Below are 25264 nucleotides of genomic sequence, written 5' to 3' on the forward strand. Positions count from 1 at the left end.
CCTTTAGTCTATCTTCCCTGAATGGGGGGGGGGGCGTGCAGCGGTGACCCACACCCCCCTCCTCTGTGCAACGGTGATACCAGGGTTCCCCATAAAAGGGGTTGTTTGAGGGGAGGCTCTGGCCGTACGCCAAGAGGTCGTCATTGCTCTCCCCTGCGACGGCGGCATAACGGGGGCGGGCTCTCTCTGCTTGAACATATGTTCTCCAGAGCCAGCCCCCCCCCCTGGATAACCCTGATGTTCCCCAGATCCCCGGGGGGGGGGGGGGGACTGGGAGGGATAAACGCCCAATGCCTGAGCCAAGGTCTACCCACATCTGAAACATAATAAAGTTGTGGCCAATTTTAATCCCATAGCACGTTGTCTTGAGTCGTTATTCCTCATGGGGCCCGCCCAGGGTTTGGGGGACTCTGCTTGTCCATGCAAACCAGAGCAGCAGCTGAATTCGTTTTCCAGCCCGTACGGTTCACACCTCTCCACCTTTTACTGGGTCCTCTGTGCATTTCTCAGGTCTTGGGTGAGTCCCAAGATGGGCTTGGATAGGAGTTGTACTCCAAAACACCAGGAGAAGGCTGGTTAAAGCTCACTGTGTGCAGGAGAAAGCAATGCACACAGCCTGCCTGTCCAAGATCCGCCTCCCTCTTCGCCATTCCGCACTATGAATCCCAGGTGTGTTGGCTGGGGTTGATGGGAGTTGTAGTGAAAAGCATCTAGGGGGCATCAGGTTATGGGAGGCTGCTGCACACAGTGTGGTGGGTGCTAATGGGGCCCTATTGCAAATATGACGGATGGAGGTCATCCTTCTCTCCACCTGCACGGAATATCTCTTACCTGGTACCTCCAAGATAACCAGGACTCTGGGAAGCCATGGCACAGCAGAACGACCGGGCCGCTACCCAGCTCCACAAAGTGCAGCCGGGTACCAGGCTAAAGGGGAGACAGTGTAAGACATGAGTCAGAATCGCAGACGGAGGTGGAAGCGACATCACGTCCAAATCGCAGGACAAAGCCCACCATGACAAAGAACATCAAAGCTGGAGAAGAGGTGACATAAGAGCCACCTTCAAATATCTGAAGCGCTGTCACATGGAAGAGGGAGCAAGACTGAGAAGAGACGGTGGAAGAAGAGTGGAAGAAGTTTAAGGAATATTTGAAAAAATATGTTAATATTTAAATCTTAGAACAGCTTTGGAAGTGGATATAGGCTGTAGGGTTAGAAGTAGAAGATAGTGTATTTTAAAATAGTATTATTTGTAAGTGATAAAATGTGAAGTTATTTTAAGTGTGATTTAAAAAAAAAATTGGTTAGAAATTATGGTAAATTGCTAAAGTTGAAGTAAAATGAAAATCAGATAGGTGGGACTTGGGGAAGCCCACTTAACAATGTTTAGAAAAATACGGATACGGCAATAATTTGTTTGTATTGTTTGTTTTCGTGTTCTTTATTTGTGTTATAAAATGAATAAAAAAATTGGGGGGGGGGAAAGGTTGTTTCTTTTGTGTTTTCTATTTTATCTCGGTTTATTGCACCCCACTTTGTTGACTTTGGATTGTGAAGTGGTTTACAAATCTGCAGGTGAATAAAAATACAATAAATAAGTTCCAAGTTGCCAGAAAGTCAAGATTGCTGCAGTCTGGGAAGCCACCACTGGACTCTCATGCCTCAATCTGCAGAGCAGATTTGACAAATGCAAAGTAGCAGCTATGGGACTCGCTTTAATTGTTCGCAGTATATGTCAGCCTCCCAGCAACGAAGCTTCTCCTGGCAGTTTTCAAGGAACAACTTACAGGATTCTTTTCCCCGGAAAAAGCACTTATAGGACCCTAACCCCCAAAGCAGTCCATCTGCTCTTACCTTGATTGCCACATAGCCGTGGACCACACTCTCTGGTTCACAGGCGGGCGGAAGGCATTCCTCCTGCTCAAGAAGCTGGGAAGTAGATAATTGAAGGAAGGAGAGAGATTTCAAACACCTTTTGCAGGTACAGGAATAGCAGCAAGCTGCCTAATACACAAGGTGTGTAATTAGGAGACTTGAGTAGTAAAGCACAGATGAATTTTGACAAGTACTTCTTTTAAATGGGAGATATCCAACTAACTCATTCTGTTAGCGGAAGGACTTCCACTTGCGCAGCTAAACTCTTTTTGGTGCACACCCTGCAACCTTCCCAAACCCTTTTCTGAGGGGTCAGGGGAACCCACACTTAGGGGAGCATAAGAGACAGGAAGGGATGCGGGTGGCGCTATGGGTTAAACCACAGAGCCTAGGACTTGCCGATCAGAAGGTCAGCGGTTCGAATCCCCGCGACGGGGTGAGCTCCCGTTGCTCAGTCCCTGCTCCTGCCAACCTAGCAATTCGAAAGCATGTCAAAGTGCAAATAGATAAATAGGTACTGCTCTGGTGGGAAGGTAAACGGGGTTTCCGTGCGCTGCTCTGGTGTGCCAGAAGCGGCTTAGTCATGCTAGCCACATGACTCGGAAACTGCACGCCGGCTCCCTCGGCCAATAAAGCAAGATGAATGCCGCAACCCCAGAGTCGTCTACAACTGGACCTAATGGTCAGGGGTCCCTTTACCCTTTAAGAGGCAGGAAAAGCGCTACTGCAGAAGTCCTTGAACTGATGGGAGTGAGTTAGCTGGATGCTGCCCCCAAAAATCTGCAAACCGATACAGATATGTGGCCAAATGAGAAACCCAAAAGAAACCGAAATGGACCGATTTGTTCATCTTTGGGTTTCTCAGTTTTTCCAGTCTCAAGTTTGGTTCCTTGCCTCTCCCTTGCCTCTTAGCGCCCCACTAAGTGATCACACTGCCCACTTTGGGAACCACTGGTTTAAAGTGAACATCCAAGTTTTCACCGCATATAGGGGTTTTTATGCATTTATGTGCACATTATTTGGCTGGAGAACTGCACCGAAAAATTCGGGAAAGTGAGGATTTCAAAGAATGGATGCGTTTCAGTTCACATATTGTTTGGGAAAGCGCAAAGCAAGGAGGCCTGCCTTGAAATAATAATAATAATCGTAATTTTTATTTATACCCCGCCCTCCCCAGCCAGAGCCAGGCTCAGGGCAGCTAACACCAGTAAAATTACAATAGAAACATAATAGGGGGAGAAACAAAAAAACAACAACCCCAATTTAAAATACAGGTTAAAATACAATTTAAAAAGCAGCCTCATTTTATTGTTAGGATTATTGTTAGGATATTTCCGTTCCACCTTAAAACGGAGCAGGCTTTGTGAGTCAGAGTCTGCGTATTTCCTGTTCACAGGATGTTTATGTTTTCTGTTGCTTTCGTTTTCTCTGTGTCATAGACACTAAAGCAGGCAGTCATGTTTTTCTGTGTTCTGATCAACGCTGAATAAACTTGTAAATAATGCTCTCCTGAGTGCAACTTTTGGCTGTGCATTATCTGCTGATAGAATGTGCATGAGCTCTGGAATGTGGCAAGATATTTTCTAGAAACTCATGTCGCTAATTGCTGATACTGCGTGACTACGGGAGGTCGATGGATCGTCCGGCAGCCGGCTTGGGGGCCATGATGGACTTTATCTCCCTGGCAGTATCCCAACAGTTTAGTCATGTCCGACTCTTCGTGACCCCGTGGACCAGAGCACGCCAGGCACTCCTGTCTTCCACTGCCTCCCGCAGTTTGGTCAAACTCATGTTCGTAGCTTTGAGAACACTGTCCCACCATCTCGTCCTCTGTCGTCCCCTTCTCCTTGTGCCCTCCATCTTTCCCAACATCAGGGTCTTTTCCAGGGAGTCTTCTCTTCTCATTTTATTTGTAGCCCATAAATCAAAACCATAAGGGGAGGGAAGACATAAGGGTCAGACTGGAACAGGCCAGGCAGAACAGCTCTGTCTTGCAGGCCCTGCGGAAAGATGTCAAGTCCCGCAGGGCCCTAGTGTCTTGTGACAGAGCGTTCCACCAAGTTGGGGCCAGTACTGAAAAGGCCCTGGCCCTAGTTGAGACCAATCTAACCTCCTTGCAACTTGGGACCTCCAAAGTGTTGTCATTTGTGGACCTTAAGGAGAGGCAGTCCCGTAGGTAAGTGGGCCCTAGGCCGCAAGCTGAACCAAATTTCTACCCCCATCATGATTCTGTGGCGAGGCAAAGAAGCAGAGAGAGACTGTCCTAAAAGCATTCAAGGAACTTCAAGGTTTATCAGAGATGGGAATGTAGCCAGAGTCTAGCACCAGAGTCTACCCACAATGACATTCTGGCATCTCGTCAAGCTGGCTGGAAGGTTCTCTTTATTTTGGTTTTTCTCGCTTCCTCTTTGGTCACTTGTTTGGCACTCAGAACCTCTTGTTCACCGTAGCGTCCCACGCAAGGTGCTTATGTGTGGTGGTGGTGAAGGAATCGTTTGGTGGTGTTTTTTGGGGGGCTGTTTTTCAGACTGAGGTGCAAGCAGACACAGACCTGAACTAAAGCAAAGGAAGTCCTGCAAACCTCTGTCCCCAAATGCCAACCCAAGAAAATGACAACTGGTGCAGTGAATTGTCAGGAAGCCTGGGAAATATCCCAAAACGCTTGTGTATGAAAGAGGCAAAGGTATTTTTCCTGCGCAGCAAATATGCTTAGCTCCCATACACACGGGAGGCCTAGATAAATAGCAACCTTTCTAATATCTACAACCATGAGGTCTGGAAACTTGCCTTTTAAATATTAAATAATACTGCATTTTTAAAAGCAAGCAAAAATGCAATGTGCTGCTCAATGCCACAAACACACAAATGCCCATATTGAGATGTAAATGAAGTGCAATTAAGATGATCCAAAGGTTTAGATTTTTCCTGCTCTGAAACAATCTTGCCATCTAAAAGCGCCCTTTGTATTTTCTTTTTTTCAGGACGTACCACAAAACCTAGCAATTCAGTGAGTGCAAAAGTACAAGCCTGGCTCAGTCAGTGCAGAAGAGAAAGTTTCTACGCTTCTGCGGTTAATAGTTCACTCAGCAGAGGCCTCTCTAGAGAGCAGAAGAAAGGAACCTTCTAAAGGATGGAGGGGATCCACTTTCAAAGAATCAGCTGGTACGTGAGCTACCTTTGTAGACGGGGAGGGAAAATGCAGCAGCTTGTTAGAACTAGGAGCGACGGAAGCACTACGGAGAGGCACTTTGCTCCGGCACTGAGTAACGAGATCCTGCTGGGCCAGTCACGGAGGAAGGTTTACAAGGTTAATATGCCCAACACTGCTGAAATCAGCAGTCCTGGATAACCCCCGACACAGCTGCCTCCTTCGCAGCCTCAGGATGCTCGGCTGTTAACCTCTTTCCCCAGGTTCATTTCATTCCTTGTTCGTGGAGGGGATGTTAGTGGCAGAGATAATTTGAGGTGTCATTTAGGGAAGGGCCATAGCTCACTAGGTGAGCATCTGCACTGCATGAAGATGCTCCCAGCATCTCCAGTCCCTGCCTGGAAGCCTGGAGAGGTGCTGCCAGTCAGTGCAAACAGTACTGAGTTAGATGATTAAATTGTTGTTGTTGAGTCGTTGAGTCGTGTCCGACTCTTCGTGACCCCCTGGACCAGAGCACGCCAGGCACTCCTGTCTTCCACTGCCTCCCGCAGTTTGGTCAAACTCATGCTGGTAGCTTTGAGAACACTGTCCAACCATCTCATCCTCTGTCGACCCCTTCTCCTTGTGCCCTCCATCTTTCCCAACATCAAGGTATTTTCCAGGAAGTCTTCTCTTCTCATGAGGTGGCCAAAGTCTTGGAGCCTCAGCTTCAGGATCTGTCCTTCCAGTGAGCACTCAGGGCTGATTTCCTTCAGAATGGATCGGTTTGATCTTCTTGCAGTCCATGGGACTCTCAAGAGTCTCCTCCAGCACCAGAATTCAAAAGCATCCATTCTTCAGCGATCAGCCTTCTTTATGGTCCAGCTCTCACTTCCGTACATCACTACTGGGAAAACCATAGCTTGAACTATACGGACCTTTAGAGACTTCCGGGGGCGGCGCGAACGGCAATGGCGGTCCTCTTCTGAACGGGAGAGGAGGCTCCGCAGGCAACGGGTCGTCCGCTACGGCGAAGCGGAGACCCACTCTGGAAAACCCCAGGCGGCAAGAGCCTGGGGTCTTGAGGCTCGGTGGGCGCCTAGAGCGACCCTCCAAGTGCGGAAGGAACCCCGTAAGGGGCTCCGGAGCACGGAGGGGGGTTGCGGCGCTGTGAGCTGTTTCACAGCCTGAGGAGCGAAGCCGCGCTGCTACTGTCGGTGAGCGCTGATCCCTTTTCCTGCTAAATTACGGATCCGGACGAAAAAGCAACTAACTTGTGAGTAAAAGACTGAATCACTTGAACTTGAGACTTTAAAAGGGAAACTTAAATTGACTTGAACTTGGCTGAGAGCGGAGAGACGTGGAAGCAGGAAGTCCGTCTTCCGCAGCCATTGAACTTGAAAAAAAAGCAATCAGCTGGAGGAGTGGAGGCTGAAAGAAAGAGACTCCAAGTTTTACAGATCCAAGCATCTATTGAACTTGCATCTTAAAGTAAAGACTTTAAGTTAAAGATTTGGGATTTTTATTTGCACTTGACTTTCCTCCTCTTATTGGATTACAAATTAGAAGGTGAAACCCAGAGTCAGGAGCTGCCTGAGTATTAAGGGAGCTGTCAGCACTGCAGATTTGGATACTGTATATTGGAACTTGAAACAATCTGAGGGTATTGAGACCTTTTAAATTTGAAACATTCTTTTTGGAGATAAATAAGCACTGTCTGCAACAAAGTGACCATTTATAAACTCTGCTAAACATTTGTATTTGAAGGTTCTTGGACATTAAATTAGACTCTGAAAGACAGATTAAGCTCCCTCTAGAGGATTGGATTATAACAGTGATTTTACATGCACTTTTTACTTTCGATTCCCTTGCTGTTTGCTTGCTCTGGGCCTTTCCATTCCCATGGGAACAACTCAGTGTGACCTTGACTGACAGATAACGTTGGAATGAGTGGCACAAGAAAAAGAGGGAGAGCTAAACAAACAACTCTAACAACTCTAACCTCAGCCTCACAGACACGCAGATCATCTGTGCCTACTTTGCCCTCAGAAGTGGAGGGAGAGGGCGAAGTAGAGCAGTTACAACTGGAAGATATGGCCTCAGGAGCATCTGTTTCTGTACTAGACAAAATTTTTGAAAAATTGGAAGCTTTGGACAAGAAAGCAGATGCGCAATCAGCAAAGATTGATAAAAACACTGAATGTCTAAATAAATTAACCACACAAGTGGTACAGAATGCACAAGCAATTGGACAGTTAACGGAGGCCTCAGCAGAAAATCGGAAATTGACTGAGGACACCAGACAAAGATTTGAAAATTTAGAGCAAGAGGTAAGACCACTCACTAAACAAGTCGGGGAACACCAGATTTATCTCTCGATGATAGAACTGCGAAACCGTGAGAACAACTTAAGGATTAGATCACTACAAGAGGCAGAAGAAGGACATCTAACTGAGTTTTTGACCAAAGAATTCTCCAAGTTCTGGAACCTGGAAGAAAAGGACTTTAAAATTGTGTCAGCTTTCAGACTTGGAAGATTTATAAAGAAGGAGAGGCCCAGAGACTGTTTGATAACATTGAGATCAAAGGAGGAAAGGGATAAGATTTTGGGACTACACTTTGTAAAATCACTGGAGGTGTTGGATAGAAGAATTGAAATTTATAAAGATATCCCAAGACTACTGCTTGATCTTAGAGCCGCCTATTCTGAACTTGTTAAACTACTAAGGAGCAACGCAATTCCATTCAGGTGGGAATTTCCCCAAGGAATATCTTTTACCTTTAGAGGGAGAAAGGTCAAAGTGAGAACACTGGAAGAGAGAGATAAATTCTTGTCTACACACGGAGAAGACCTTCAAAAAGGAACTGAACTACCTTCTGGGCCTGAGGCAACGCCAGTACCAACATCAGCATCTGTGGAACCTGAAGACCCTGAGAAGATACCACCCCTTGAAAAATAACCAGATAGTTCAGGATGTCTCTGCAACTGTTGAGCTGGAATATTAATGGTTGTAACATTCCGGAAAAAAGGAAGAAAATATTTCATATATTAAAAAAAGAACAATTGGACATTATTTGTTTACAAGAAACACATGTGACGAGGCTCCACAGAAAAGTGTTAATAAATAAAAGATTGGGCCAGGAATTTGTATCGTCCGACAAAGTCAAGAAGAGAGGTGTGGTGATATATGCAAAAGAGAGCCTGTCACCTAAATTCCTATTTAAAGATGAACATGGAAGAATTTTGGCTATTGAGATACAACATCAAGGTGAGAAACTGCTGATATTAGGAATCTATGCACCTAATGAAGGGAAATCGGAATTTTACAAGAAGTTGCAGGAGACAATGCTGGACTACCTAGATTATAACAACATCATAATGATGGGAGATATGAATGGGGTCGTATCAACTAACATGGACAAGTCACAAAGTCAAAATGTTACAAAAGACGGCAGACTACCTAAAACCTTTTTTGAAATGACTGACAATATGGATTTGATTGACATTTGGAGGACAAAGAACCCGCTAGGAAGAGAGGGAACATTCTTTTCTGAAGCCCAACTGACCTGGACAAGAATCGACCAAATATGGATTTCCAGAGGCCTGGCACCTAAGGTCAGAAAAGTGGAAATCTGCCCAAAGACCTGCTCCGACCATAATGCAGTAAAGATGGATATGACATTATTACCAACTGGATCCTTTAGATGGAAGATGAATGACAATTTGTTTAGAGATCAGGAAATTACCAAGAAGGCCCAAAAAGTTCTGAAGGACTATTTTGAGATAAATATGAATAACATGGTGGAAAAAAGAATAATCTGGGACGCAAGTAAAGCTGTAATGAGGGGATTCTTGATACAACAGAATGCAGTAAAGAAAAGAACACAAAATGAGAAAAAAGATAAGATTTTGGAAAAAATAAAAGAATTAGAGAAGAAATTAAGAGTGAATCCGAAGTCACAGCCAACTCTGAGAGAAATTAAACTTTATCAAACACAATATTCTAAATTGATAAACCAGGAAATTGAATGGAAGGTTAAATTAATGAAACAAAAAACGTTTGAGTCGGCGAATAAATGTGGAAAACTGCTAGCTTGGCAGTTGAAGAGAAGACAAAGATTAAACACTGTTACAAACTTAGAGGTTGATGGAAAAAACATTCAGAATCCAGTGGACATTAGAAAGTGTTTCCAGAGATACTTCAAAAAATTATACACCCAAGGGCCGCAAGATGATGTTGAGATTAAACAATTTTTGGTAAAAAACGGACTATCTAAATTGTCACAAGAAAATAGGACAATCCTGAATTCTAAAATAACACGACAAGAGATTGAACAAGCTATCCAGAACATGCAACTTGGCAAATCTCCAGGACCAGATGGGCTGACCTCCAAGTACTATAAGACATTAAAAGACTATTTGATACAACCTTTGATGGAGGTCAGCAATGAAATTATGGAGGGGAAGAGGGCACCGGAGTCGTGGAAAGAAGCGTTTATCACATTAATACCAAAGTCGGAAGCTGAAAAGACACAACTTAAGAACTACCGTCCCATCTCTCTTTTAAATGTGGATTACAAAATATTTGCAGACATTCTGGCAATTAGATTTAAAAAAGTTTTAAATGAAGTAATTCATAAGGACCAGGCCGGCTTTCTCCCAGGAAGACATCTGTTTGCTAACACAAGGAACATTATTGATATCTTGGAACTTTTGCAAACAGACATAAATACAAAAGCAGTCTTAATTTTTATAGACGCGGAGAAGGCCTTTGACAATATCTCCTGGAAATTTATGATGGGAAATTTGAAAGAGATGGGAGTGGGACGGGGTTTTGAGAATGGGATTGGGGCGATATATTCAGAACAGAAAGCTAAACTGATAGTTAATAATGTGGTTACAGAAGAGTTTAAAATTGAAAAAGGGACACGACAAGGTTGCCCTATTTCCCCTTTGTTATTTATTTCGGTTCTGGAAGTGCTATTAAACATGATTAGAGAGGATCGGTTGGTGGAAGGAATTCAGGTCGGTCAGAAACAATATAAACTAAAAGCTTTTGCAGATGACCTGGTTTTGACCCTGCAGAAGCCAGAGCCCAGTACGAAAAGAGTATTACAACTGATTAATGATTTTGGTCGGGTGGCTGGATTTAAATTAAATAAACAGAAAACTAAGGTTTTGGGGAAAAATTTGACGGATACAGAGTCAGAACGGTTTCAGAATGAGATGGAACTTAATGTGGTTAAAAAAGTAAAATACCTAGGGGTAAACATAACAGCAAAAAATCTAAGTCTATTTAAGGACAATTATGAAAAATGCTGGACAGAAATTAAGAGAGACCTAGATAGTTGGTCAAAATTGAAACTTTCTTTGTTAGGCCGAATTGCTGCTATCAAGATGAATGTATTGCCAAGGATGTTGTTTTTATTTCAAACACTTCAGGTCTTGGACAAAACGGGGTGCTTTCAGAAGTGGCAGAGAGACATTTCTAAGTTTGTCTGGCAGGGCAAAAAGCCCAGAATTAAGTTTAAGATATTAACTGATGCAAAACAAAGAGGGGGCTTTGCCCTGCCAGACTTAAAGTTGTATTATGAAGCCGCAGCGTTCTGCTGGCTAAAAGACTGGCTACTTCTTGAGGACACTGATGTGTTGGATCTGGAAGGGTTTAACAATGCTTTTGGATGGCATGCATATTTATGGTATGACAAGGTTAAAGCAAATAAGGCCTTTAAGAACCATATTGTCAGAAAATCATTGTTTAATGTCTGGACAAAATATAAAGACTTGCTGGAAAATAAAACACCAAGGTGGCTTTCACCTTTGGAAGCCAAGGCCCGAAAAAGACCCAATATGGAGGCTAAATGGCCAAAATATTGGGAAATACTAGAAAAGGATGGAGACAATTGGAAATTGCAGAGTTTGGAGAAAATGAAAGACAAAGTGCGAGATTGGTTACATTACGCTCAGATTAAAGAAGTTTTAAAAAATGATAAGAAACTAGGGTTCCAGGTGGAGAAATCGAAATTAGAAACAGAATTGTTAGAACCAAAGATTAAGGTACTTTCAAGAATGTATAACTTGCTGTTGAAATGGAATACACAAGATGAAACGGTTAAATCGGCTATGATAAGGTGGGCACAGGACATTGGGCATAATATCATGTTTGAGGACTGGGAGAGGTTGTGGAGTAATGGATTGAAATTTACTGCATGTAACGCTCTGAAAGAAAATGTAATGAAAATGATTTATAGATGGTATATGACCCCAGTCAAACTTGCCAAAATTTACCACCTGTCTGATAATAAGTGTTGGAAATGCAAAGAGTGTGAGGGAACGTTCTTCCACCTCTGGTGGACTTGCCCTAAAGTGAAGGCGTTCTGGGAAATGATTTATAATGAACTAAAAAAGGTATTTAAATATACCTTCACTAAGAAACCAGAGGCTTTCCTTTTGGGTATTGTCGGCCAAGGGGTGGCAAAGAAGGACCAGACATTCTTTATGTATGCAACAACAGCAGCAAGGATACTTCTCGCAAAACATTGGAAAACTCAAGATCTACCCACACTGGAAGAATGGCAGATACAACTGATAGACTACATGGAACTGGCTGAAATGACCGGCAGAATCCGTGACCTGGGAGAAGAGAGGATTGAGGAGGACTGGAAGAAATTTAAGAACTATTTACAAAAGTATTGTAATTTGAGTGAATGCTAAACAAGATGCTAGATCAAAATAACTGAGCACCACTAAATTTAGAAGTTTTTTAAGAAAATAAGTAAGACTGTGAAATTTAGCTCCTTTTGAGAATTATAAGATTATGAAACATAGAAGGGATATAAGAATTTAAATAAGATGATAAATTGCTGACAAAATGTTACAACGATGAAAATGGGAGCGGGAGATGTGAGGAAGTCCAAAGAAAATGTGAAAATATGTTAAGATCAATGTTACATTGTTTATTATGTTTATCTTTATTGTAAAATTTAATAAATTGCTTTAAAAAAAAAAAAATGAACTATACGGACCTTTGTTGGCAAGGTGACGTCTCTGCTTTTTAAGATGCTGTCTAGATTTGTCATTGCTTTTCTCCCAAGAAGCAGGCGTCTTTTAATTTCGTGACTGCTGTCACCATCTGCATTGATCATGGAGCCCAAGAAAGTAAAATCTCTCACTGCCTCCATTTCTTCCCCTTCTATTTGCCAGGAGGTGATGGGCCCAGTGGCCATGATCTTAGTTAGATTATTAAATATGGAAGTACAATAAGACATGAGCCATCAGTTGGTATTTCCAGAAGGCTGAGGAATACCTTGTTAGGATATACCGTATTTTTTGCTCTATAACACGCACCCGACCATAACACGCACATAGTTTTTAGAGGAGGAAAACAATAAAAAAAATATTCCAAACGATACAGCGGATATATGATTTTTGTGGTTCATGCTGTGGCCACAGACATGTGATCTGACGGTGAGTTTGGGGTAGCCCAATGCAAAAATCCTGAGGATCCATGTGGATCCATGCTTTGTAACCACATTTCTGCACCACTGCGGCCCCAGGCAACGGTGGGTGCGTGATTTTTTTGGTGCAAGCTGTAGCCATGGACATGCTATGTGATCTGATGGTGAATTTGGGGTGACCCAGTGCAAAAATCCTGAGGATGCATGTGGATCTGTGCTTTGTAACCACGTTTTAAGTTGGGAGGGAAGGAAAAGCATTCAAGGGACAAGGAACACGCGTGGGGTGGGTGGAGAAGGATGCTGTTAATAATGCAGAAGAGGGGTATAAGAGGAGAAGGCTCCTCTCCTCTCCTGCTTTGCTCCTTTAAAGCAAGCAGGCTCTCTGTCCCTCTCTCCTCCCCACTCAGTGGCTCTTCTCCCGCTTTGCTGTTTCAAAGCAAGCCATGGAGGAGGGAAGGAAGGGGAACCATGGATCCTCTGCTCACGACTGCAGCAGATCCCCCCGCCATCCGTAGGCATTCGCTCCATAACACGCACAGACATTTCCCCTTACTTTCTAGGAAGAAAAAGGTGAGTGTTATGGTACAAAAAATACGGTAGTTCAGTTCCACCTTAAAAGAGTACAGGAATGACTGTTGTGTGTCACATGCCTGTTTACTTCTAGCACTTGCTGGGAACTTCCATTTGTATAGAGCTTTTGCATTGCTGCTGTTTTGCCTGGAGACGAAGGGAAGCAGACATGTTTTTTTTTCCTTCGTTCCTGCTGCTGAATAAAATGCTGTAATATACTGCTTAAACATGGCTCTGTCCGCCTCTTCTGCTGTGAGAAGATTTATTCACTCTGCTGACAGAGCGTGCACGGGTCTCTAAACGTATCTGAGGCTCGTGTCGCTGATTGATGCTGTTCCAAGGGAGACCGGTGATTGCCTGGCTGCCGGCGGTTGGCTGGAGCCAGCTGGGGGCCTGCCTGATGCCCCCATCTCCCCGGCAGTATCCCAATAGACCTGACATTTGTGTTTTCATATATTTTGTTGGAAGCCGCCCAGAGCGGTGGGGAAACCCAGTCTGATGGGCGGGGTATGAAAAAATAAATGATTGTTATTGTTATCACTGCCTTCCTACACTCACAAAATGTCAGAAATGTTTCCTGCAGAGCTACAACTGCAAGGTTCTTCTCTTCCAGCATCAAGCCTGGCAAAGCAGCCGCCTCACCTTTCAAGCATGACTGAAAGTTGCTTCACTCTGCAAGCACTTAAGCCTTCAGCTCACGGGCTGCCAACCAGTTTCCGGCAGAAGCCAACTGGCTTGTCACATCTCTCATCTTCTTGCAAAAGCTACATTATGTGAACAGGCTGTTGTGTTATGTGCAGATAGTTGACCAACCAAACGCAAAGGAGTGCTCACTGCTGGTTCCTCATCATCCTGGGTGACAAGTTGGGAGCCTCAGGGTTCTACCCTGGGCCCGTTGTTGTTCAACATATTTATAAACAACTTGGATGAAGGAATTGAGGGAACACTCGTCAAATTTGCAGATGAACCAAACTGCAGAAGACAGAATCGGGATTCAACATGACCTTAACAGATCGGACAACTGGGACCAAACTAACAAACTGAAATTCAGTGGGGATAAATGCAAGGATAAATGCACTTAGGCAGGAATCGCCAGCTGCACAAATGTAATACGTAAATTTGAAAAGGATCTAGGGGTCTTAGGAGACCACAAGCGGCCTAGGACCCTTGTACCTACAGGACCGCCTCTCCTGGTATGCCCTGTGGAGGACCTTAAGGTCCATAAATAGCAACACTCTATAGGTCCCGGGCCCTAAGTAAGTCAGATTAGCCTCAACCAGAGCCAGGGCCTTTTCAACACCGGCTCCAGCCTGGTGGAACGCTCTGCCTCATGAGACCAGGGCCCTGCAGGATCTGATTTCTTTCCGCAGGGCCTGTAAGACAGAGTTGTTACCTGACCTTTGGCTTGGAATCAACTTGATCCCCTTCCCCTCTTTCCTTTCTCCTTCTGTGATAGAACTCCTATTTGGGGACTTCCCTGGCTTTTCTGGCCCATGTAGGACCAGTCTGGATAGTTAGCCTTGGTGAAGATTTGACGTTTCCCCCCACCACCCCCAACAGTTTTTGATCTGGGCTTCCACTCAAACGAGGCTGCATTTTAAGTAGTATTATAATCTTGTTTTTAAGTTGTATTTTAATCAATTGTTTTTATACCTGATGTTAGCCGCCCTGAGCCCGGTCTTGGCCGGGGAGGGCGGGGTATACATAAAATTAAATAAATAAATAAATAAATAAAATAAACACAAGTCAACAATTTGATGAAGCAGCAAAAAAGCTGATGCTATTCAAGGCTGCATCAACAGAGGCACAGTGTCCAGACTAAGGAATTGGAGGCAGCAACAACTTCTGAACAGAAGTCGCTGGAAACCACAGGAGAGGAGAATGCTCTCGTGCTCAAATCCTGCTTGTAGGTTTCCATTTGCAGTCTCCGGCTAGCCACTGTGCAAACAGGATCCTGGATTAGTAATAATAATAATTTATATGCCACTCTGGGCAGCTTCCAATGAATTAAAACAGCAAACGCAGCAAAACATCAAGCGTTAAAAACTTCCCCACACAGGGCTGCCTTCTTCTAAAGATCCAATAATAATTTATTATTTAGACAGTACGGTGGCCTGATCCAGCAGCCCCCTTCTTATGTCCATTACTCGTTAGGATTGCAATGCAATCCACAGGTGCAATTGCTGAAACTCAGGAACCAACCTAGAGAGAGAAAGTCATTTCCACGCAACGTCCGCACACAAAAAAGCTCCTCACCTGAACTCCCGTCAGGTCCTGCAGCTCCTTCAGAGCCGAGTCAAAATCTTTGACGAGGATGGTAGCCATGCCCATCTCCCGAGCGGGCTTCAAGTTTGTGCCAGTGTCATCCAGAAAAATAACCTGGCGCGAGGAAGAAGCAAAAGCCAGAGTCAGCTGAAAGGAAAGAACGAATGCACCTATCCTGTTCTGCCATTGTTAGATCTAGTGGGCCTCTGACTACCTTGTGGCTGCAAGGAATGCCTTGTGTATACAGTGGTACCTCGCAAGACGAATGCCTCGCAAGACGAAAAACTTGCAAGACGAAAGAGTTTTTCGTTTTTTGAGTTGCTTCGCAAGACGAATTTCCCTATGGGCTTGCTTCGCAAGACGAAAAATTAAAACGTCTTGCAAGTTTGTTTCCTTTTTCTTAAAACCGTTAATAGCCAGGGTGCATTGCTTGAAGAGGTGCAGTTGCGACTTGACTTCGAGGAGCAACTCATAGCACGCGGTGTGGTAGCCTTTTTTGAGGTTTTTGAAGACTGGCGATTTTGAAGACTTTGGGAAACCGTGCTTCGCAAGACGAAAAATTCGCAAGACGAAAAAACTCGCAGAACGAATTAATTTCGTCTTGCGAGGCACCGCTGTATACACCACAATTTTCTTTTTTAAAAACTTATTCTGCACCCAGCCAGTCCTAATTCTGCAGCAAGGAAAACAGGACTGTCCTGATTTGCCTAGGGAACTGGCATAATCTGAAGGGTCTAGGAGTCATGACACCACCCTCTGCCCCCAAAACCCTCAAGGGATTCGATCCATTCACCCCTCTGACCCTCTAGGTCAGCCAGCCCCAAGCATAACCCCATAGCCACTGGGGAAGACTACAATCTGCAGCAGAATGATGGAAAGAGCCTAGAGATCCATTATCTGCAATCCTGGGCTTCACACTTTTAACACTGTGGTCTGGCAAGATTGAATCAAAAGAGAAGCCAAGTGGGGGCAGTTAACCCTTTCTCCACCACAATTTCCGGGACAGGTCACCGTCTCTTTCTCTCTCTCCTTTGGAGGACTGGCTGATGACTCGCAAGAACAGCTCCCTAAGAACGGGTGCCTGAGTTTGATTCCCGCCCCCTACTTCCATTCCTGTCCCTTCTCCCTTGTGTGTTGTGCTTCCCCCCCCCCTTTAGATTGGCAGCTTGTGGGCAGGGACTGTTTCAACTGATCGCATGTAGGCTATTCAGGGAGCCTTTTTAACTGAAGAGTTGAATACAAACATGCCAAGTATGAGTGTGTGTCTGTGTGTGCACACGTGTGTGTGTGTGTGTGTGAGAGAGAGAGAGAGAGAGAGAGAGAGAGCCAAACAAACATACACACTGCAATTTGCTCTGTTTGGACTGGGACCACAGGCCTTATCCCCTCTAATGTGGCAAAGAGTATACTGAGTGTGTGGATCAAATCAGGAAAATGGTATGGGTTTGATCTCCCCATCAACCACCACTGGGGTCCAAATTACATGTATATACACACAGACCTACTTCTGAAACTAAAATGAAAGAGAAAGGAGAACAGATCATGGATTTTCTCCGAAGGCCTCATCCAATTTGCTCTCTGAATACTTGTTTTTCACCACAAGACCCATTCCCGCCACCATCCTGTGGCCAAGTTTGACAGGTAGGTGAGGATACTTGCTTGACATCACGATGACATCAGGGGAGCAATTTTTTGCTTGTGCAGTCAGCTGATTGTTGGCAATTGCAAAGGGGGGGGAGTTGTGGGTGCTGCCAAACAGCTGATCAGTGGTGCATACAAGCCCCTTTTTGGCCCTGCCATGTCTTTACCTGCCACACAACTGGCACTGAGTGTACAGAGGAAAACAACCAAGATGATCAAGGGTCTGGAAACCAAATCTTATGGGAAAAGTTTGAGGGCGCTGGGTGTGTTTAGCCTGGAGAAGAGGAGACTGAGAGGTGACAGGATGGTCACCTTCAAATATCTGAAGGGCTGTCACGTGGAAGATGGAACAAGCTTGTTTTCTGCTGCTCCAGAGGGGAGGAGCTGAACCAATGGATTCGAACTACAGTGGTACCTCGGGTTAAGCACTTAATTCGTTCCGGAGCTCTGTTCTTAACCTGAAACTGTTCTTAACCTGAAGCACCACTTTAGCTAATGGGGCCTCCTGCTGCCGCCGCGCCGCCGGAGCACGATTTCTGTTCTCATCCTGAAGCAAAGTTCTTAACCTGAAGCACTATTTCTGGGTTAGCGGAGTCTGTAACCTGAAGCGTATGTAACCCGAGGTACCACTGTACAAGGAAGGAGATTCTGGCTAAACAGTAGGGAGAACTTTCTGACAGTGAAAGGTTCCTCACCACCACCCCTGCACCAGAGCGTAGAATCATAGAATTGTAGAGTTGAAAGTGACCCCAGGGGTCATCTAGTCCAACCCCCTGTAGTTCAGGACTGATGTTAAACACATCTGGAGAGAGAGAGAGAGAGAGAGAGAGAGAGAGAGAGAGAGAGAGAGAGATCCTGAAGGGAACAACAGAAGCTTTTTGCAAGTACAACTGAAGAAAAAGAAGAAGAAGAAGAAGAAGAAGAAGAAGAAGAAGAAGAGGAGGAGGAGTTTGGATTTGATATCCCGCTTTATCACTACCCGAAGGAGTCTCAAAGCGGCTCACAATCTCCTTTCCCTTCCTCCCCACAAAAAACAATCTGTGAGGTGAGTGGAGCTGAGAGACTTCAGAGAAGTGTGACTAGCCCAAGGTCACCCAGCAGCTGCATGTGGAAGAGTGGGGAAGCGAACCCGGTTCCCCAGATTACGAATCTACCGCTCTTAACCACTACACCACACTGGCTCTCAGAAGTGTGCCACCAACCTCTTCAGGTTTCACTTTCAGCACATCCAGTGCATACTCATAGATCTTGGGATCTGGCTTTTGCAGACCGACACGGCATGACTCAATCACCCGGTCAAAATATCTGTTCAGCAGACACAGGGCAAGGCCTGTACGGTGCCTGAAGTGGCTGTCATCAACCCAGTTGTTGGTCAGGACAGCTGTCTTGAAGCCTGGAAGGGGAGAGGCAGGAGAGTCAGAAGATGAACCAAAGCCCAGGCCACATTCCGTACCATAGTTAGGAAATACGTCTTAATTCCAGGTGTGGATTCAGATAGCATAAAGAATTAGGGTGCAAGGAGAAGGGCTTGGGTGCTTTGTAAACCGCCCTGCGATCTTCGGGTGAAGGGTGGCACGGAAATTTAATAATAATAGAAATGACCCATTCAGAGGGGAAAGCTTTCATGCTGTATCTGTTTTCGGAATACTGTCATATTGCTTTTCTGTTGGATCGCTGTACAGTGGACGCTCCGGTTGCGAACGTGATCGGTGCGGGATGCACGTTTGCAACTCGCAGCGGCACGTCTGTGCACGTGCGGGTTGTGATTTGGGGCTTTTGCACATGCGCAAAGTGCGATGTAGCGCTTCTGTGCATGTGCGGCCGAAACCCGGAAGTACAGTGGTGCCCCGAAAGACGAATGCCTCGCAAGACGGAAAACCCGCTAGACGAAAGGGTTTTCCGTTTTGGAGGTGCTTCGCAAAACGAATTTCCTATGGGCTTGCTTCGCAAGACGAAAATGTCTTGCGAGTTCCTGCAGGGTTTTTTTCCTTTCCCCCCCCCTTTTCCCCAAGCCGCTAAGCTGCTTATCAGCTGATCCGCTAAGCCGCTAAGCCGCTTAACAGCTGATCGCTAAGCCGCTTATCAGCTGATCCGCTAAGCCGCTTAACAGCTGATCCGTTAAGCCACTAAGCCGCTTATCAGCTGATCCGCTAAGCCGCTTAACAGCTGATCCGTTAAGCCACTAAGCCGCTTATCAGCTAATCCGCTAAGCCCGCTAAGCCGCTAATAGCGCTAATCCGCTAAACCGCTAACGGGCTTGCTTTGCAAGACGAAAAAACCGCAAGACGAAGAGACTCGCAGAACGGATTCTTTTCGTCTTGCGAGGAACCACTGTAACCCGTTCCGGTACTTCCGGGTTTCGGTGGTCCGTAACCTGAAAAAACGGAACCTGAAGCGTCTGTAACCTGAGGTATGACTATGCCACTTTGAGAGTTTTTTAAATGTTAAGCGTTTTAGAAATGCTTTTAAACATACAAGCAATAAACGAAGGATAGCAACATTGTGAATAAATAAAGGGCTCCTTCTAAGCTCATAAAAAAGCACCCTACAAAAATACCACACCAACATAGCCGTGAACCATCGGAGGCACCCAGCTTGTGTAACAGCCACCCCTTGCCACACGAAGGAGCCATTACCGTTCTCCCTGAGCCTCACAGCTGCCCGCAGTAAAGGGGTATTGAAGGAATGTTCCTCCATCAAGTTCTCAATGACCTGAGCCACCGAGAACTGTTTTGGGAGGGAGGCTCCAGAGGCACCAGCAGCCTTCTTACAGTCTTCTTCAAAGTCGGCCATCATCTGAAACACAGGAATACAGGAGGCTGCTTTATGACAAGTCAGACCATTGGGTCCCACTACCTCAGTGTTGATGTATGGAAGTGAGAGTTGGACCATAAAGAAGGCTGATCACTGAAGAACGGATGCTTTTGAATTCTGGTGCTGGAGGAGACTCTTGAGAGTCCCATGGACTGCAAGAAGATCAAACCGATCCATTCTGAAGGAAATCAGCCCTGAGTGCTCACTGGAAGGACAGATCCTGAAGCTGAGGCTCCAAGACTTTGGCCACCTCATGAGAAGAGAAGACTCCCTGGAGAAGACCCTGATGTTGGGAAAGATGGAGGGCACAAGGAGAAGGGGATGACAGAGGACGAGATGGTGGGACAGTGTTCTCGAAGCTACCAGCATGAGTTTGACCAAACTGCGGGAGGCAGTGGAAGACAGGAGTGCCTGGCATGCTCTGGTCCATGGGGTCACGAAGAGTCGGACACGACTAAACGACCAAACAACAACAACACCTCAGTGTTGTCTGAATGGATGGAGAGCAGCTCTCCAGGGTTTCCAGGCTTTATAGGTTCCCTACCCAGGGACTGAACCTGGGACCTTCTGCAGGTGACCTGCCACAGAATAACGATCTTCCCTGTGTGCTCCCCAGCCATCAAACCTTAGGGAGAATTGCATTATTTATCTTGAAACAGTTGTGCAAGGAAAGGCTAGGTCTTTCCAGCAAGCACGATTGAGAAGGCAGAAATGTCTTTCGGATCCCACCGGACCGGGCCTGACGGAACTGCCCTGCTGCCTAGAGATCCCAGCGATGGAACTCCCCATGACATGCTCTGCCCCAAGCCAAGACCCCTCCCCCCCAGCCCCTCAGTCTTACCTGAGTGAGTGCCACCTGGCCCGTCATCACTTTGGAGAAGTGTCCATCAATGCCTCCTTGCAAGGCAGCATTTTGGAAGAAATCGCTAGAAGATGAAAGCACACGCACACATACAAAATTAGACCACAGTAAGACTGGCAAATGAATCTCTGCTCCACTGTAAATTAATAATATGATGATGATGATGAATTTATTATTTTGGTCACAGACCAGTTCCAGCCCACATACAATATCAAGGAATCATAAAACACAATAGGGATACATCTGAATTTGCAAATTAGGTATAACAGCGACAATACAGATATAGCAACAGTTAATAAATATATAAATTAAAATTTAGTCGCTAACATATAACCTAAAACTATCATTTAAGGCCTTAATCATTATGATAGCACAGTTTGATAATAATAATAATATTTTTATTATTATTTATACTCCACCCATCTGGCTGAGTTTCCCCAGCCACTCTGGGTGGCTTCCAATCGAGTGTTAAAAACAATACAGCATTAAATATTAAAAACTTCCCAAAACAGGGCTGCCTTCAGATGTCTTTTAAAGATAAGGTAGCAGCTTATTTCCTTCACATCTGAAGGGAGGGCGTTCCACAGGGCGGGCGCCACCACCGAGAAGGCCCTCTGCTTGGTTCCCTGTAACCTCACTTCTCGCAATGAGGGAACCACCAGAAGGCCCTCGGCGCTGGACCTCAGTGTACGGGCAGAACGATGGGGGTGGAAATGCTCCTTCAGGTTCCTTAAGTTTTATTAATTTTTATAATATTAATATTCCACCTTTCATCCGAATTACAGAGCGGCTTACAATATACAGTGATACCTCAGGTTAAGTACTTTATTCGTTCTGAAGGTCTGTTCTTAACCTGAAACTGTTCTTAACCTGAAGCACCACTTTAGCTAATGGGGCCTCCCATTGCCACCGCGCCGCCGGAGCACGATTTCTGTTCTCACCCTGAAGCAAAGTTCTTAACCCGAGGTACTATTTCTGGGCTAGTGGAGTCTGTAACCTGAAGCATCTGTAACCTGAAGCGTATGTAACCCGAGGTACCACTGTAACATATATAAATGAAACAAACATACCCTGAAAACCAAGCAGGGCTTCCCACTTTACACCAAAGGTGGGTAAACTCAGGCCTTCTGTGGCCCCCAAGTTCTCTCTGAGTGGCCCTTGCGACTCTCCAGGCCACGCCCCTCCCTAGCCACACCCCCTTTTGCCAGGCTTGCACCAGGCTGGAATGTGTCCTGGAACTCTGATAATGCCTTTGGCTTGCCTGGATTGAAGGAGGAGGGGGCTTCCTTGCATGTCTATAGAAAGCAGCCTAGCGTTCAAAAGGTATACATGCCCGGGAAGCCCAACCAAGCCAAGTTTCCCAGAAGCAGAAGAACATGGACCAGACCAGTGACTCATCTGGCACAGCAGGCTTATCTAACTTTTCTCTATCCATCTTCCCCATTCTATAATTTTGAAAACTTCCACCATGCCCCCTGTTGCTGGCCTTTTCTTGAAACTGAAAAGCCCCGACGTTGCCTAACTTCACAGGGAGCCACTCCACCCCCTTGATCATTCTAGTTGCATTCTAGGAAGGACTTTGGTGGGCCTTGCAGGGTTCAAAGGAAGGGGGTATGCAGGCAAAGAGGCTTCACAAGAAGGGAAGGGAGTCCTGCGGACAAAAGGGAGTCAACTAGAGCACAAACTCTTATTCAATTGCATCAATGGAAATGCCAGCCAGCACCGCAGGTTTAAGTTTGAACTCCAAAGCTGTAAAAGTGATGGCTTCACCAATCTGATTGCATTCAAAACTGTTGCAACCAGCCCTGGGACCTTAGGGTGAGGAGAGGGTTGTTAATTAAAGCAGTAATAATCCTTCCAAGTATACCCTTGTAGTACTAAGATGTCAATAAGGGAAATGGACCAAACCTCAGGTTCTTTCATCTGCCTCCTTTTCAATCAGATAATCTCCAACCTTTGTAATTAAGGCAGTATCCATATCTCTTTGCTCTGGGGAACTGCTCAAGGGCGTATCCTGACTAAGTGAGTTTTAGCCTTTCCAGGTGAAATGTACGCAATACCTCGGAAGCCGGTGCTTGGTGTTTTAATCTCTTTGATGCTCTTTCATTATTGCGGGGTGGAACAGGCGATAGGGAGGAAGAAAGATTAAGACCCAGTTGTTGGTGGCATCTGTCTATCTCAGGAGACAATGGAGTGTGCCTCTGGGGGTGAAGCCAAAAGGCTGTGTTGTTAGTGACCGCCAGACCCCCAAGCCTGGGAAGTGTGCATGGAGGTCCCGGGCTGCCCAGACGACAAGCCCCCCCTCTTGGCCTTGCCGATGTGGTCCAAAAGAAAGCAGAGCAAGATGTTTGGCAGCAGGGAAGGAGAGTCCACCATCTCACACTGGGAGCCTGTTCCACTGTGTATAAATATTATGAAATGAATGGATGGATGATAACAGAACCCTGTCCCAGGCCATGATGACTACATACTCCACCAGTGTATTGGAGGGAATATGGCTCTGAATGCATTGCTGAGAATCACAGGTGTTGAAGAAGAAGAAGAAGAAGAAGAAGAAGAAGAAGAAGAGGAGGAGGAGGAGGAGTTTGGATTTGATATCCCACTTTATCACTACCCGAAGGAGTCTCAAAGTGGCTAACATTCTCCTTTCCCTTCCTGCCCCACAACAAACACTCTGTGAGGTGAGTGAGGCTGAGAGACTTCAGAGAAGTGTGACTAGCCCAAGGTCACCCAGCAGCTGCATGTGGAGGAGCAGAGACGCGAACCCGGTTCCCCAGATTACGAGACTACCGCTCTTAACCACTACACCACACTGGCTCAAAGTTCAAATTGAAAGCCAGGCGGAATAGCTCTGTCTTACAGGCCCTGCGAAAGGAGGTTAAATCCTGAAGGGCCCTAGTCTCATGGGACAGAGCATTCCACCAGGTCAGAGCCATCGCTGAAAAGGCCCTGGCCCTGGTGGAGGATAGTCTGACTTCCTTAGGGCCCGGGACCTCTAAACTATGGTTATTCACTTGGCTATCCTTGCCTTCTGGAGCTTGCGCCCTGCATGGGTCTTACCCCCCCAAGCAAGGCAGAGAGTTTTTAAGCTCTCTGCCATGCTTACTGGCCTCTGCCATGCTTACTCACAGAGCCATCCAAGATCGCGCAAGAGCCTCCAAGAACTCAGCAAGGAGGCAGAGAGCTTTAACTGAGCTGTGGTCCTCAGATGAAGAAGATGAAGAACAGCTTGGACTTGATATCCCACCTTTCATTTCCCTTAAAGAGCCTCAAAGCAGCTAACAATCTCCTTTCCCTTCCTCCCCCACAACAAACACTCTGTGAGGTGAGTGAGGCTGAGAGACTTCAGAGAAGTGTGACTGGCCCAAGGTCACCCAGCAGCTGCATGTGGAGGAGCGGGGAAGCGAACCCGGTTCACCAGATTACGAGACTACTGCGCTTAACCAATACAACACTCTGGCTCCACACTGAGAGGGCTCTTGGACTCATGTTCTGCTTTCAGGCTTCCCACTGGGACATCTGGTTGGTCATGAGATGGGACACTGGCCTGCTCCTACAGGGCTCATCTTACATCATGGGCAACCAGAGAGTTAATAATAATAATAATAATAATAAATTTTATTTATACCCCGCCCTCCTCGGCCAGAGCCGGGTTCAGGACAGCTAACACCAATAAAATCACAGTAAAAACATAATAGGGGGAGGGAGAGAAAGGGGGAAAAACCAATTTAAAATACAGGTTAAAATGCAATTTAAAATGCAGCCTCATTTTAAAGTAGTCGATAAATCAAGACCATAAGGGGAGGGAAACATAAGGGTCAGACTGAGTCCAAACCAAAGGCCAGGCAGAACAGCTCTGTCTTGCAGGCCCTGCGGAAAGATGTCAAGTGCCGCAGGGCCCTAGTCTCTTGTGACAGCGCATTCCACCACGTCGGGGCCAGTGCTGAAAAGGCCCTGGCCCTAGCTGAAACCAATCTAACCTCCTTGAGGCTTGGGATCTCCAAAGTGTTGTTATTTGTGGACCTTAAGGTCCTCCGCGCGGCATACCAGGCAACCCCTGTCTCTGGGTTTGGCAGCCAAGGGAGGTGAGAAACCTATGCGAGCTCATGTGCTCAATCAACTCCCAGACAGTTCTCTGCACTGTGGAATGGAATTTAAGAAAGGAGATTTTGACTAAACATCAGAAAAACCACACACATTCTGACAGCAAGAGGAGTTGGACAGTGGAACGGTCTCCCTTGGGAGGTTGTGGGCTCGATCCTTCCTTGGAAGTTTTTAAGCAGAGGTTGAATGGCCATCTGTCACAGATGCTTTAGCTGAGATTCCTGCATTGCAGGGGGTTGGACTAGATGACCCTTGGGGTCCCTTCCAACTCTACCATTCTATGATTTAGGACAGATAGAAGAATATACTTCTTCATGCAGTACATAGTCATACTATGGAGGCAGTGATTTATGAAGGAGAGGGCTGTCAATGACTACCAGCCATGATGCTTCTGGATACCCCATTAGCTAAAGTGGTGCAACAGTTTCAGGTTAAGAACAGACCTCCGGAACGAATTAAGTACTTAACCCGAGGTACCACTGTAACTGGTTGTCTGTAGAGTGTTTTCAATATGGGGGGGGGGGGCATACAGGGCTTTGTGGGAATG

General features: G+C 45.8%; 1 protein-coding gene across 1 annotated transcript in view; it reads right to left on the reverse strand.

Annotated features, from left to right (window-relative positions):
* EPHX2 (epoxide hydrolase 2) overlaps positions 1 to 25264 on the reverse strand; it is a 105195-nt gene that overhangs the window by 58427 nt on the left and 21504 nt on the right. Inside the window, exons 2-7 of the mRNA XM_081001022.1 lie at positions 20593 to 20677; positions 19574 to 19733; positions 18140 to 18330; positions 15288 to 15410; positions 1856 to 1930; positions 832 to 927 (exon numbers count right to left, since the gene is read on the reverse strand). Of these exons, the coding sequence (XP_080857148.1) occupies positions 832 to 927; positions 1856 to 1930; positions 15288 to 15410; positions 18140 to 18330; positions 19574 to 19733; positions 20593 to 20677 (730 nt within the window). The remainder of the gene's footprint in view (positions 1 to 831; positions 928 to 1855; positions 1931 to 15287; positions 15411 to 18139; positions 18331 to 19573; positions 19734 to 20592; positions 20678 to 25264) is intronic.

The sequence above is a fragment of the Podarcis pityusensis genome, assembly GCF_964106645.2.
Source record: "Podarcis pityusensis genome assembly, chromosome: 3".
Classification (NCBI taxonomy): domain Eukaryota; kingdom Metazoa; phylum Chordata; class Lepidosauria; order Squamata; family Lacertidae; genus Podarcis; species Podarcis pityusensis.